Genomic DNA, 15954 nt, shown 5'->3' on the forward strand with positions numbered 1-15954 from the left:
ATTTATTTTATCTTCATTAATTTATTTATTTTATCTTTATTCATTTATTTATTAACCCAAAGAGACAATTTGCCCAGAAGGGCTATTAATTTCGTTTTGGCATTTTGCTTCGATTCACTACAAGTGTTGTTTCACTTTTCAAATTGTTGCCACCAAATATTATGGCCCTGTGTTATATTTAAAGAAATTAAATAATGAAGAATCTGCATGAATGTATGTATGTTTCTCGCAGTATGATAAAACAATACCTAGAGCCATCAAATTTTGAATAACGAATATGTGCATCTGGAAGGCCAAATTTGAAAATTGGTATTTGTTTTATTATCGATTTCATATTTTGTAAAACTTCAACGAATTTTTATTAACTAATTCAACGATTTCAAAGCGAGTAGTGGCAACGCTGTACAGAAAAAACATTTTTATCTCCAGCGCGCGAGACTGTGCATAGGAAATTCTAAAGATATACTCATCTTAAAATTATTTTGCGATATTTCTCTGGAACTGAATTTTATGATTTAAGTGCGAAGAACATGATTTTTAATAAATGAAGGTAGCACACAAAATTTTAAGAAAAGCCGCCTTTGGACGTAATTTAAAATCTGAAACCTTTAATTTTTTTTAATATTTTATTTTGGAATTATTCTTATAGCTGCTCTGCAACTTTTTCTTTTTACTTATTGGCAACAAGTTGAGAATAACGATGTTTCTTCTTAACTCATTGTCAAATTTTAATTATTATTTGGTGGCAATAAAAGCCAAAATATTTAAAAAAGAATTCGGTATGAGTCTTTCTTTAACGGAAGCTGTTTTGTATACTTTGGACATTTAATGATTTTTTATTTTTATTTTATCCTAGAAGTATGCTGAACCCTGCGGAGTGTGGCGCACCCCCTACAGTAGCCTACCCAGATAGGGGCCTCATTTCCCTGACGATCCCTCCCACAATTTGGCAGAAGCGTCGCTGCCCAACCTTCTTAGAAATGATTGAGAGCTATTCTCAGCAAGCGTACCTCCAGAAAGCCAAAAGTCGTTTGGCAGTGGGATTGCCGAGCGACCGGAAACAGAAAGAACCCCACCTCCCATCAGGTAAGTTAGATCATCTCAAGGTCACGCTTACATACCTTCTTCTAGTGTTGCAGTCGCTGCTGTTATTTGAAGTAATAAAATTCATAAAACAGTTAGTGAAAAGTCAAATATAATTTCAGCTACTAGGTATAAAATAAACAAATATTAAAGGAGAATCAAAAGAATAATATATATTAATCATAGCTTTAGATTATGGTGCAAATAGAAGTATACGTACATACAGACGCCAAGGAAAAAATCCATTTAAAATCCGTTTTGAAAACAAAGAATTTTTTCTGGTTGTACCTAAAGACGTCAAATAGTCAAAATGGATTCAGTAACGGTCAAAATGGATATTTCCGCTGGAATATGACACTCGAAATTTTTTTGCTGTTTCAATGCTTTCTTTACTTCGTACATGGTACACTTGACAAACTCACTAAACTTGATAATATCTTGGATGCTCCAAGCAGAAAGAGAAATAAATTTTCGGTATGTTATAACATAAATAAAATAACCAAACTAACTATTTATTCTAATGCATGAAAATCGTTTCGTACTACCGAACATTTTGAGCAGTATCATGGAAATTTGTAATCTAACAATTCTTTTTATCCAGCCTAGAAAATATATGTATATATGCATATTTTAATCCCAATATAGAAACTCACAATTTTGATGTTTCATTATCAACTTACATATGGTTTTTCTGAACACTGTCTTGTTACGATCATTCGATTTAAAACCGTTGGATTCAAGTACGTTAGCATAGACAGAGTAATCTCTCCCCCCCCCCCATATGTCCCGTGTAATGAAAATGAAGCCATGAAACGCCACGGTATGGCGTCACGACCTATCATGGCCTCTGCAATAAGCGAACTTCGGGTTGGTTTTGTTTACATTCTAATCGGCGTTATCTCCATGTTAGCTATTCATTCTTGAACATTTGTAAGTCTCTCGTTCTAATTTTAATGCTTAACATACAGGATTTTCTATTTAGTATATAGAAAAATCACAAGGACTTGTTTCAAATTTTAAGAAAATCTAGGCATATGAAGATGTGTAAATGGTAACTATAATACAAATGGTAAAACCTGAAAGATCAGTTGAAATTTCGATGGCATTTTATGCAAATTATGCGTAAAGACACTTCTTTGAACCTGCGGGCGTTCATATTTGTTATCAAAGTTAGTGTAATTTTGTTTAATAACGTGTTTCGCAGTCTTATCCGTACGCTGTATGTCGGCCGTGATAAGTCGTGACGTCACGTTGCTTTTGTGACGTCAGGCTTACTCCACCATGGACCTTGGTCCATGTACACCACGGCCTCTGCCAAAAGCGTGGCATCTATTTTATCTTTTGTGACGTCAGGCTTACTCTTCCTTGATTGGTTACAATCTTTTTTTAATATTATTTATTTTCGTTCAACCTTATCGCCAAATCCAACTTCAGAGTTAGATTTATTCTTGACCATTTTAATTCTCCCTTTCTCATTACGTTTTGCTTATTCGATTCGTTAACGTATTGAGGACATACAAGTAATTAAATAACGTAAATTTAAAATGTTTTATTCGTAAATTGCAAAACTTCATTTAGGAGGCATCGTTTATAAACTGGAAAATGCTATTTTGATGGTGCATGTATTTATTGGCATTCATGTGGTACAAAATTTTAAATTGTTTGAGAACCCTTGCGAAACAACATATGGTTATAAATCCATTCTGCGTCCATTGTTATGCTATGCAAGCCCTGTATGGGCATATGCTGTTACAATTATAGAAAAAAATTGCAAGTAGCTCAGAATAGCACGCTTAGACAGATTTTTGAATGGTATATAAGAACTGGGAGTCTGTGAACTCAGATCATTTTACTATAAAACTTCCAAAACATTTAACGAAAAACAACTCACCCTAAGCAATCCTGCTATCAAAATTGCTTACGACTTTAATGACTTAAACAGTATGGATAGATTACTTGCCACCCTGAATAAATGGATTATGTAACTGTTATTACTGTATTACTTGTACCATGTGAATGACACCCTCACTAATGTTACTTGCATATTTGTATATATCTTTTGCATTTATTATATTATTGTATTTTTATTATCTAATTATTGTGTATAGTCCAATGATTAAGTTTCATTTTACTCACCTTTAAAAATTCTCAGGCTGCTGTCTTTTGTAATAATACCCGCAACTTCACTGCAACTCCTATGCAACGGATTCTTAGCACCATCATTCTTACACTTGACATCACTTGCTCTCACATGCACTAATCTTTTACATTTCAGATCACTCTCACCAGCTCGACTGCTTTCTGGCCAGCAGTTATGATAGAGAATTACATACCCTTAAACACTTTAATATCTAAAATTAAACAAAAGTTAAATTATAGTATAAAAGAAAAGAAAACAATCTAATTTATATATTAGTTAAGGCTATTTCTTGATATAATTCGAAACGTTTAATCTATTCTGCAAGGGATAGTGCTTAGGCACAGGTAACCAGGTTCTGAATAACAGTTCCACTGGAGGCGTTAATAACATATCTTAACTCCCCAAACTATTGAAAAATTCCATTATAAACATTTCTAACGTTAACACAGAGAATTTTCTTTCATGTTAATTAGAAGATAAATTCTTTAGCACTCATAAAATGTCGAAGAAATTTCACAAAAGAATTCTTCCGCAATTCTTGGTGACATATCCCAACATCTCGAATCACCAGTTTACGACGTGGCAATTAGAAGCAAAGCTTTTCGAATTCTATTATATATCAGCGCCTTTTAAGTCACAAATATAAAGTTCTAGTACTGTTCAACAATTGTGAAATGTCCTTGTAGCTTCGTCTTGTAGCCGCTTCTCAAGATTTATTTACCTTTCTGGATGTGACCTCCCACATCGTTCCCACTCCAGACAACGGTCTGGAGATCGCTTGCAACAAAGAATCTGTAAGGATCTGTAAGGTAACCTTAGAGATTCTTTGCTTGCAATGACTAAAGCTGCATCCCTGCAGGTAAATAGTTGACTTAGTGCAATGATTTTCAGTTCTACCTGTCCACTTTTATTCTTTTCAATGGGGTGATTGTAATTTAGGTAAGGTAGATGGTTGCCTGTCGATGGTGTTTGTTTTGTGATCGTTTTCTCACGCTTCGACCGTAAGATATCGTCCACATTGTGTAGAAGTGATTATTAGCACAGAACTCCGACTCGAGTTCCAGCCACCATCGAAGCTGCTTATTAGGAAATATTGTATGGTTCAAATAATTGTTGATGATAAAAAGTTACCCGAGAATTAAACGAAATTTAAGGACATAGTGACACGCATAAAATTTAACAGGTGGTGATATGCTGATGACAGTAGGTTACTGCTAAAAGTTGTTTAAGTACAAAATAGAGCACCTAGCTACACAGCAAGTGGAACAATTTCAGGCAGTATTTACAATATGCTAATATAGAAAATAATACAATCAATAAACAAACAAAATAATAAAATAAATAAATAAAATAAATAAATAAAATAAAATAAAATCTGAAAGTTTTCAGATTTAATATTACCCCCAAAGGATAAATCTAACAAAATGTTATGCATGTTTTGATTTGTAAGCGAAATTGAAAATTTAATTAAAATATTTTTTTATTTCTTTGATAAAAAAATTTCCATTTAAAAAAAAGACACTGAAAACTTTCAGATTTTATATTACCCTAAAAGGGGCGTTTTTTTAACGTTTTAAGCGTTGTCTTTGTTTATCAAATATCACGTTCCTCGCATTTAAACCATATAAAATTCAATTCAACAGCAATGTCGCAAAATATTTAAAAGCAAATATCTTAAGAATTTCCGGCAGACAGTCTCGACAGAAATAAAAAAATATTTTATTTCGTACAGTGTTGCGGCTGCTCTCTTTCAAATCGTTGAGTTTGTTGACCAAAAATTCCTTAAAATTGTAGCAATTGTGAACAAGTTAACAAAACAAACTCGGAATTCCAGGTTCCCATGTTCTGGTGGAGGTCTATGTTATTCAAAATTGAATGGCTCTAGTAACGTCTTTTTCTTTCACAATTTGAGAAACAGGCATATATTCATGCAGACTCTTCATTATTTAATTTCTTTAAATATAATGCAGGGCCCTAATAGTTAGTAGTGGAAACAATTTAAAAAGTGATACCTGTTTATAGTCAACCGACGCAAAATGCCATTTTTAGACTCATAGCTCTTCTGGGCTAAGGCTCTGCGCTTAAAAAAATTCTGGCCTGTCAAACTGCATTTAAATCGAGCATTCGTCCAAGTGGAATCTGAGTTTTAGATCACTATCCTATCCTATGTAGTATGTACTAGAACACAGAAACACACCTTGATTTTTATATCCTTTTACCAAGTAAAGGAAGTACTGTCATCACGAAAAATTTCAGGTATCATATTTCAATGATAATATTCATTTTTGCCGTTCCCGAATCCATTTGGAAGATTTTTTTGTGTGTGTGAACTCTACATAAGGACAGAATAAAAGACTCTCTTTTCCAAAACGGATTGTAAAATGGATTCAAAAGAGATTTTTTTCGTATGTATCTTGCATGACTCAAAAAAGATTAACCGTAGAAACAAATGTTGAAACTTTGTATATGGAACTTCTAGAATATAGTTGTGCACCTCCCTTTTTCATTGCAATCGGCAGTACCAAACATCTCTCTCTCTATATATTTATATAATTACAAAACAATTATTTTAAAAACAAAATATAAACATGCCTAGTATATTCGCGCATTAAGCTGTTGAAAAACTATCATTAAAGACATAAACTAAGAAATTTAGAACTAATTTTTCACAAAGACCGAAAATTGAAATTCATAATTAATAACTTTCAAATAATCCTATAAATGCAACAACGAATTTAAGATATGTTAAAACCAAAACTTTTCTAACAAGCAAAATCCCATTTGAAAAAATTAATGAAATTTAAAGCAAAATGAACATAACAGAAGAGGAATTAAATCAACTTCAACGCTACTTCGTCAGGTGGGTGGAACATTGAAATCAATTGAAATCTCTCTTCTACAAAAATCCTTGCTTTCCTGTATCCAAAATTTTAGCCGATGAACCATTTCAATGTACTTTTATTTTAATTATAATAGTTCACACGAAAATTCTGACCATTCTCCAAATCCTCTACTTGGATACTGTAGTGGCTATACTGGGTTTCTACTGCAAAACAACAGTACTTCCCAGTAACCTGAGCGAATTCCCAAAAGACATGACTTTGAAGATACAGAAAGTGAATCCTAGAACAGAACATCAGTAAGGAGGCTGTAAGAGGGCGAAGAAAATCAGCATAGGTGTCGCCATCTGGTAGCGGTGAGATTAAAAAGGAGTGCAGGGTGTTGAGACCCGGATTCAGAAGCTTTGAGTGCATCAGGGGGCCCAAAATAATCACTCCCTTACCCGGCCTTTATTTTCGCATTCTTTGGTCTTAGTCATATAAAAAACAATTAATTTTTAACTAATAGCGAAATCTGACTTTTAATGCGTTCTCCCACTTCATGTATTTATATTTGAGAAAATTTTATACTCGTTATAAAAATAAAATAATAAGAGTTTAACTCCCGTTCGATAAAAATTGACCGGGATATTTAATTTTAAAATTTGCAATTTTTGATTTATTTTTATTTTGAACTCCCGTTGAGGAACGGTGAAATAAGTAAGAACAATTCGAGGAAATATGTTTAAATGAAGTGAAGCAATTTATAGGAAATCATTTGGTGTCCACATCAGATTTTTTCTAAAATGTAAATTTATCTTTCCTGATGGAAATTTTTGAAGCATTTTTGGTATAGTTACTATTTAATTTTAATAATGTTATTTTCATTTAATACATTAAAAAAAACTCTTTCATATGTATTATTCCATTGAAAATGTAACTTTTTGATTATATCATAGTTTTACTGATAGTAAAATGCAATGTTGAATTCAGTGTGGATTAAGTTTACTAATGTCTTTACTTCTGAGTTTCTATATTTTTAAAATAACGAATTATAATTATTTCTAGATCCCAGACAATGGAGCCGAGAGGACGTTGCCAAGTGGATCCAATACGTCACTACCACCCACCGTCTCCCAACCGTCCAGTTGGATAGATTTCTCATGAATGGTAAAGCCCTATGTCTAATGACAATGGATATGTTTGTCAGCCGAGTGCCACTGGGTGGCAAATTGCTTTACAAAGATTTTCAATTGAGACTAAACAGAGCTCTCTACAGTTGAATAGTGCTGCCATCTAGTGGAAGTGTGTACATTTAAAACTATTAGTGATGTATTTGAGAGTGCTGCAACTATGTGGTTGCAATTTACATAACATTTTTTTTTTTTTAAACTTTGAATTATTTTTGAAAATGTTCAGACTTTTCACCACCTGTGTTCATTAGAAGTTATTACTAAGCAATTTTTGATTCAGTTTTACTGTGGTTATCAATTTATTTATTGGAGTGATGTGTTCAACGTATGGCACTTCTTTTAGATAGATAGAAATTGCTTGAAATGACAATTTTAGAAACCATTTTAATATATAATTTTGAGTGAATTATTTCCAAATAATTAGAATTTGTTATGGAATTCTAAGTTCATGGAGATATTCATTTTCATGTAAATTTTACTTACCGCAGTAGTTGCAAAAAATTAATATAATAATATTATATTAATAATACTATATTAATAAATATTAAATTTATTAATATAGTATTAACAAACAAACTGAGAAATGTATTAATAAATTTCCTGTTAAAAAAATTCAAATATTGTATATTAAAAACTCCGTAGAAAAATTTATTTTAAATATTAGTTTTAAGTCCATTAGCTTCAAATTTTAATTATTTTATTAATATTTCTTTATTAAGCTAATATAACAAATTTCAGGAAATATATATTATATCCATGTATTAAGTGTTTTCCCATTATTCTAGCATGGTTAATGTATATGTATTTGATATATGTATATGAACACTAACCCCCCCACCCCGAAAAAAAAAAAAAAAAAAAAAAAAAAAAACCTAATAGCTGTGTATCTCCCGTTCAAATGGGCCAAGTGAAGAAATTTAACTTATGTTTCTTCTAGCTTAAAAGTGTGACTTAGGATATACAGGATGTATCAAAAAAATGTACTCACACTTAGAATGAGGAGAAAAACTTTATTTATGAACATAGAGTGAAATGGAAGGGATTCGCATACAGAAGACAAATCTAATAAAGGAATCATGTTCGTGAATGTTCAGTGTATATTATACTTATATATAGCATTTTTCTAACATTGGTATTTGATATAAAATCGGACTTTTCTGAAATGACATAGCAATTGTTTTCCATATTTCTTTTCTAGGACTCAAATTAAGCCAAATTGCCAAGTTTTGTAAAAATCGCAAGATTAGTTTCTAAAAAGACAGCTTTCCAAATTTTAGATTCTCAATGTTAATTGAATTTGGAATATATTTACTAATATCTTTTTTTTTTAATTAAACTTAATTGATTCCTTTTTTCGCAATTCGAAATTTAGGTTCAGTCCAAATGCAGATATTTTCTGATTTATTTTTAAAGTTTGTATATTTTAGTCATTTTTAAAAATTTTTTTAAAGAAATTTGGAATATGACCTATAAAATTTTTACGATCACGTTAATGTACTTCTAGCCATACCTGCAAAAAATTAGAGCTTTTATTCAAAATTTTCCAACATATGCGTGACTTTATATATTGGCGCATTTGGAAATTTGGCATATTTGATTAAAGAGATAATAACACCAAATGTGGTTTATGTACTTTGTTAAAACTATTTGAAGGAATGAGTGATTCCCCCACCCCCCTGTTTTTCCAGAATGAAAGGGAAAGGAAAATAAGTTAGCATAAATTAAGAATTTCGCTAAGTGAATTATTCTTGGCGCAAGCTGAAAAAAGGGCGCCAAGATAAATTTTTAAATTTCTCACCAAATTTTATAAAATATTTGGTTACAATCTAGAATCAAAATATAAGTATGTCATTTCAGAAAAAAGTCCGACTTTCTATGGAAATAATATATTGTTATATATAATATATTGTTAGAACAATGCTATATATAGGATATGTATTATATTTATATATTATAATAAGTCGCGCTTTCGAGACATGAAAAATAAATTTTAAGAAATGGCATGCAAATTAAATTATAGAAATCAGCCATCAGAAATCAGCCAGTAGAAAGGAAAAAATATATTTTTTTTCTTCTTACACAATGCGTAAGGCAAGCATATAAGTATATTTTATAAGGTATTTACTTTGAAAATAGTATTTTCCAATTTCCAACTATCATGTGACTTTTTCACTTTTTTCTTCCTCTATAAAATTAAATTTATGATCTGTATTTAGTACAAACACAGTACGATGCTTGCATTATTTTTTTTTTTAAATTTCTTTTCACTTATTGCTTCACATTTTTACTTTTGTATATATATTTTTATGATGTTCCTATGTTTGCTGGTGTTTCTTTTGTAATAGCTAGTCAGCTTGTGCAAATTAATTTTGCGGTTTAAATGGAATTAGAAGCACTATTGCTGTATGTGTTTTGAGCTTTATGAATCTGATAAGTGTGAAATATTGTACATTGAATAATGGAAAATTTTGTAAAATAAACAGTATTTAAACGATTTTTTTTCTTTTCTTTATTTACATATTTGTGATTTGAGTTTCGGCGAGGGCGTTGCTCATCTTTCAGGTCTCCTGCTACAGACACACACGCATACAGAGGGTAAGGGGGGAAAAAACAGCTAATGATTCTACAGGGCGCCCAAACTAAAAGATAGACAATAATTTAAAAGGAGGAGTATATAAGGTATTTTCTCGCTCCTTACAGCATACATGAACGCTTTATCTCTGTGCTTTTCATTATGATCGCACATCACCAAATTGTTGCATCTCTTTGGATTTATGCCTTCGCTTTATGAACTTTGCTTATCTAAGGAATGTACTTTCACAAGTTTCTACAGGAAAAATGCGCAATTATGCCTAAATTGCTGTCCTGACTCAGCTTACGAATGAATTGCCATTTTCACTATTTGCCATGCTTTAACTGCCTTTCACCATGCCATGCTTATATTGCATGATAATTTCAAATGCCTCAACAGGAAATGAATGTTTTCGCCATATCCACTAAACTGCTTATCATTAGATGATCGAATGCTCTGGCAGAAAAAAGTTTTTCGTCCACGGGTGTTGGTGTGTATCACACATAAGGTGACCAGATTTTAACGTTGGTAAAGTGTGACACCATTTACCGGGGGTGTGGGGACGGGGGATTCTTGATTAAAAATTTGGTCTATATGGAGCAACACAAATTTCATAGAATGCAAAAATAGTATTGTAATATATATTTTTAAATTTCAACATACGTACAATTTACAAATATAATACATTAAAAAATTATGTATGGTATCATTTTATTCTTTGGCATATATCTCATTTAAGTGAATTCTTTTAGTAGATTGCTGTCCTTTTTTGTTGAATAACTTTTGGAAAGCTTGTGATGTACAAGATCTGAACGAATGAATGTGATTATTAGCATGAAATAACATAAGTCCTTCCTAATTTCTTTTCTTCGTCTCCATAAATTGATTTCTGAAAGAATTTCAGCATTTTGGATGAAGATGCAGTAGTATTTAAATATCTTTTGTTTCTGTTCTGTTTTTGTTTATCTTTTGTTTCCCGAGTGCTTTGAAATATCATTTTTCCATCCGGACGAAATACAAAATTCACCATTATAGTTTTCACATTTTACCATGTAATAGCTTTTTTTTTTTTTTTTTTTTTTTTTTTTAAGAAAAGGAAATTCACTTCTTAGATCCTCTTTGAATTTGCATCCTCTGTTTAAATACTACTGCATCTTTCTCCAAAATGCTGGAATTCTGTCGGGAATCAATTTATGGAGACAAAGAAAAGAAATTAGCATTAGTACAGAAGGACTTATGTCTTTTCATGCTAATAATCACATTCATTCGTTCAGATCTTGTACATCACAAGTCTTCCAAAAGTTATTCAACAAAAAACGACAGCAATCTACTAAAAGAAATCACTCAAATGAGAAATATGCCAAAGAATAAAATAATACGATAAGTAATTTTTTAATGTATTATATTTGTAAATTGTAAGTATGTTGAAATTAAAAAATATGTATTACAATACTATTTTTGCATTCTATGAAATTTGTGTTGCTTCATATAAACCAAATTTTTAATCAAGAATCCGACCCCCCCCCCTGTAAATGGTGTCCTGCTTTAGCAATGTTAAAATCCGGTCACCTTAAGCAAGTAGGTACATAATTACATAAATATATTTTTTGTTAGTTTAAAAATTAAATTAATTTTTTTGTTATAAAGTAGCTATATTTTAAAAATTATCTTAATTTTAATCCTATATTTCCTTCTAAATAATAACAATACTAACTTGTATTATTTTTCCTCTGAATTTGCCGTAACGTAAGTTGTAAGCCTCACTTTCAAGGTAGACGCCACTATAAACCTTTTGCCACCACTATAAAATATAAATAATAAGAGTATTGTCTGATAAATTAAAAAAAAAATATGTGTTTATGAAATAAATAAATTACGCATCTAAATCATCTGAATAGCTGATTGGTTCACATCACTTGTTTTTTTGAATAACTTTTTCTTTTAACTAACTGAACACTTTTTCTTTGAATCTTTCTTTGTTTAAAGAATAAAATAAAATTACGTATCGTATTATTTTATTCTTTGGCATATTTCTCATTTGAATGAATTCTTTTAGTAGATTGCTGTCGTTTTTTAGTAAATCGTCTGACAGACAGTTACAAAATGTTTTCGTCATTGCCAATGCGAATAAGTCCAAACAATGGTGGTCGAATTCTAACAACTGATCAACAATGCGAACTTTGACAAGGAGTTCTCGATAAAAAGTTGTCAACAATAATTTGTTATTATTAAAATTTAACATTACAAAACTAAGAAAAATAATATAACACTCATATCCTGGCGAAGTAGCCACATGGCCGTCGAAAACCATATTCTTGCTTCCTCCCCCCAAAAAAACCTAATGACTTTACGACATTAATATCAAATAGTCCAAAAATTTGAGCGATTTTCAAACATTCAGAAACTAAGTTACGATTTTTATACAAACTTTATTCAAACGACTTTTATCCGCTCTGTTGGATGATGCAAACAGTGAAATTCTCGTATACTTAGTTTGTTCATTAAACAAAGATAGGTGCGAAAAATCGGTTAAACGTTAAATTAAAAAAGAAAAACTAAATTGAATTTTTTTTTGGGGGGGGAGAAAGCCTCACCACATTTCATTATCCTCGACACAGTGTGTATAAAATTTAAATCAATAGCTTATCAGAAAGTAAGTTACAAACCGATGAAAAAATTCCACTCACAGTAAAAGACCATGAATGAACTAAATAAAAGCTTATAAAAGTATGATATATATATATATATATATAATAAAAATTAAAAAAAAAAAACTATTTACCAGAGCTTTTCTTAAAATTTGCACAAACAATATTTGAGGGGTTCAATGAACTGACATTAATGTTGAACATACAAAACCTTGTATGACCACAGAACTGATACCAAAGAAATTGTATTTTGTTTAGTGGAAGAAAATAAGTTGGATTAATGGATCAGTCATTGATGCTTTTCGACATTCAGCGAAGTCAACAATTTTCTCAAGCATTCTGTTTTAATTAATGTTTCATTCTGTCACTTTTTTTTCTCCTTTAAATGCACACATTACAAGATATTTCATCTGACTTATATACAGCCTATGAATTATTTTTTACTTACTAGCCCAAAAGGGATGTAAATCTCGAATGTGACATTAGTTTCGAGACGCATTTTGTGTTATATTACTATAAACGGTGTATCACTTTTCAGCTTTTTCCCACCAAATTTTATCGCCCTGTATTATATTTAAAGAAATTAAATAATGAAGAATCTGCATAAGTGTATATGTGTTTCTCTCATTGTGAAGAAATAACGGTACCTATAAAATTTTGAATAACTTTGAGCTCCACTAGCACATGGATGCCTGGAAGTCCGAATTTCGAATTTATTATCTATTTCATATTTTAACGAATTTTTGATTAACAACATAAAATTTAACGAACGAAAAGTAAAATAACGAAACGTAAAATTTTAACGAATTTTTTATTAACAAACTAAACGATTTCAAAGTGAATAGTGGCAGCACTGTACGGAATAAAACATTTTTATCTCTGCGGCCCCGAACAGTCGGAAATTCAAAAGGTATGCTGTTTTTAAATATTTTGTGATTTTGCTGTTGAATTGAATTTTAAGTACCGTAAGCGACAAGAACATGATATTAAATAGAAAATATAAACAAAAAATTACATATAACGTAAGTGCGAAGAAAGTGATGCTTAATCATAAAACTAAAAAGACAAAAAAAAAAAAAAAAAAAAGAAAGAAAGGAGGGGTTAGTAGGAGTGCAATAGCAGACTCGTAGACTGCGAGCTCAGCGATATCGTAAAAAAAAACTTAACAAATCCTTTTAGATGAACGTTAAAAAGTTCTGGTGTTAGTAGCTGAAAGGAGAATTTTGTTTGTCTGTGTGTATGTGTATATTGAAATTGATAGAATATTGTTTGTTGACACATTTAGTTCAGCATAAATCTAATTCCCTTGCACTCTCTTCAATAGAATGCTCAGTGTAATATTGATCAAGATTTACAATACAATGACATCAGCGAAAACTACTCCATGCAAAAGGAGGGGCATGCATTTAGAATACGTTGCATTTAAAATAAGGGCCGGAGCCAGAGCTATCTCGCCAGATGACAGAATTTAAATGGGCAAAAATTTTTGAGTTTACGAGGCAGAATTTAGGAGCCACTGGATGGCAAAAGGTTTAGCAATGGCTCCATATTTATAATCACTTGCAAATGATAAACTAGCATTACATTTTTAATAGACCATATAAAAATAAGTTATGCTTTGAAGCACTGGCAAATTTAATTCACACTACCATTATACAGATCACCCAGGCTGCTGCAGATCCTGAAAATTAGTAAATTTAATTTACACCACCATCGAAAAGCAGTCAAAAGCATTAATAGCCCTTAATAATTTAAATTTTTATATTTTACTATTAGAAATGTATTCAATTGATTTAAATTAAACTACTTCTAATACAGAATATACCCAGTTAATAATTTTCATAAACTTTTGCAGCTTTGTTTTGACGGTGTTTCTAATATCATTTAATATGTACCTTCTACAGAGCCATATTTAAAAAATTATACTTTAAATTATTTGTTTAATGTTTAAAAATGTTTTGATGTTTTTAAACTATTTATTTAAAATTAAAAAAAAAGATTGTTGAAGTTTTTAAAAGCAAACTCTAAAGTATTAGTTATCTGAAGACTTGAAATAGAACATTTCTTGTTTCAGTTTTATTCATGTTTAAAGTAAACTGCATAATGAAAGATGTATACATTCGCAAACCAGGTAATAAAAACTGTTTGATGATATTAAGGGATGTTTAAACCTCTACATCAAATACTGAGAAGTGAAATGTTTCAGTATTTCTCAGTGAAATGTTTAATTGAAACATTTCATCTCTCAGAAATGAACTGAGAAGTGAAAAACCACTGGTAAATTTAATTTACACCACCATTATACAGATCGCCCAGGCTTGCTACTACTCTGAGAAACAAATGGCCAAGGTGAAACCATAATTATAAAACCTTGCATAAAAAAATTTGAAAAAAGTAGTGAAATTAAATTTATTATAAATTTCCATGCATAGATCAAGTAAGTTTATATTCGCTTTAAATAAAAATTCTTATTTGCATGTTAAAACAATTTAGGCCATGTGTGAAGCCATGAGTAAAATAACAGTATGAAGTATAAGTAAGGTGCTGTTATTTACTTATATGAAAGAAGTAAAACTAGAAGGAACTAAATTAATACATGAAATCTCAGATTATTTTCAAATTAATATTTAATTTCAAAATTGTACGATAGATGGCAGCAAATGCTAAAATCTCCATCGATTATTGAATTCCCTTTCAAAACTGTGACCTACATTTAGTAAAGTAGGTGTTATGTAGGTGTTATTTCAGATTTAGGTGTTGTCAAACGCTGATATCAGATGGTAAATTACAACGCCTTGTGTCCCTAAATTCTAATAAAACTTTACGGTAACTTACCGGTACAGCTGCATCGGTTTTAACTCCACCGTACTATCGTATAGTTTTAATATGCATTAATACATAAAGTAGAAATAAGCTTTAAATACCGTCCATAATCAGAAAACATTCTCTATGAACAAACATTTGAGAAATGACCTTGAACCAGCTTCATTTAATGTTCCAGATTTTTTAGTAGCAAGTTTTTAGTAGCAAGTTTTAGTTTAATAGCAAAATTCAGTATATAAAAGAATCGGAAAAAGACATAATCTAAATAAATTCTCTGAGCAAAACCGAATTGGGGAGGGGACCATACTTCAAGGCTTGGTTGAAAAAAAAATTGAAAGCTTTCAGGTAGCAGCATTGAAAGCTTCAACGCCCAAAGAGGCCCTTATAACATTTTGTGAGTTACCTTTATTTATTAAATATCACGTTCATCACACTTAAACAATAAAATTTAATTCAGCAGCAATATCACAAAATATTTAAAAAAATCATATGTTTAGAATTTCCAATACACAATCTCGGCGCTGGAGGTTTTTTTTTTTTTTTTTTTTTTTTTTTCTTTCTTTTTTCTTTTTAAATTCCGTATAGTGTTGCCATTGCTCGCTTTGAAATCTTTCATTTTGTTAATCATTCGTTAAAGTTTTCCATAATAATAATTTTGTTAATTCGTTAAAGTTTT

At 30.7% G+C, this 15954-nt stretch overlaps 2 protein-coding genes across 5 annotated transcripts in view; one reads left to right on the forward strand and one right to left on the reverse strand.

The window, feature by feature from the left end:
• LOC146994177 (uncharacterized) overlaps positions 1–3423 on the reverse strand; it is a 269374-nt gene extending 265951 nt beyond the window's left edge. Inside the window, exon 1 of the transcript XR_015044060.1 lies at positions 3220–3423. The gene's annotated coding sequence lies outside the window, so the exon portion shown is untranslated. The remainder of the gene's footprint in view (positions 1–3219) is intronic.
• The window catches only part of edl (ETS-domain lacking), a 43615-nt gene extending 33885 nt beyond the window's left edge, over positions 1–9730 (forward strand). For all 4 annotated transcript variants that reach the window (XM_035369764.2, XM_085826952.1, XM_035369763.2 and 1 more), the window contains 2 exons: positions 857–1086; positions 7111–9730. In XM_035369764.2, coding sequence (XP_035225655.1) covers positions 861–1086; positions 7111–7325 — 441 coding nt within the window. In that variant the 5' untranslated portion in view covers positions 857–860 and the 3' untranslated portion in view covers positions 7326–9730. The remainder of the gene's footprint in view (positions 1–856; positions 1087–7110) is intronic.
• The last annotated feature ends 6224 nt before the right edge of the window (positions 9731–15954 follow it).

The sequence above is a fragment of the Stegodyphus dumicola genome, chromosome 11 (genome assembly GCF_044657685.1).
Source record: "Stegodyphus dumicola isolate Sdum_Otavi_A_Nest chromosome 11, ASM4465768v1".
In the NCBI taxonomy this organism is placed as follows: Eukaryota; Metazoa; Arthropoda; class Arachnida; order Araneae; family Eresidae; genus Stegodyphus; species Stegodyphus dumicola.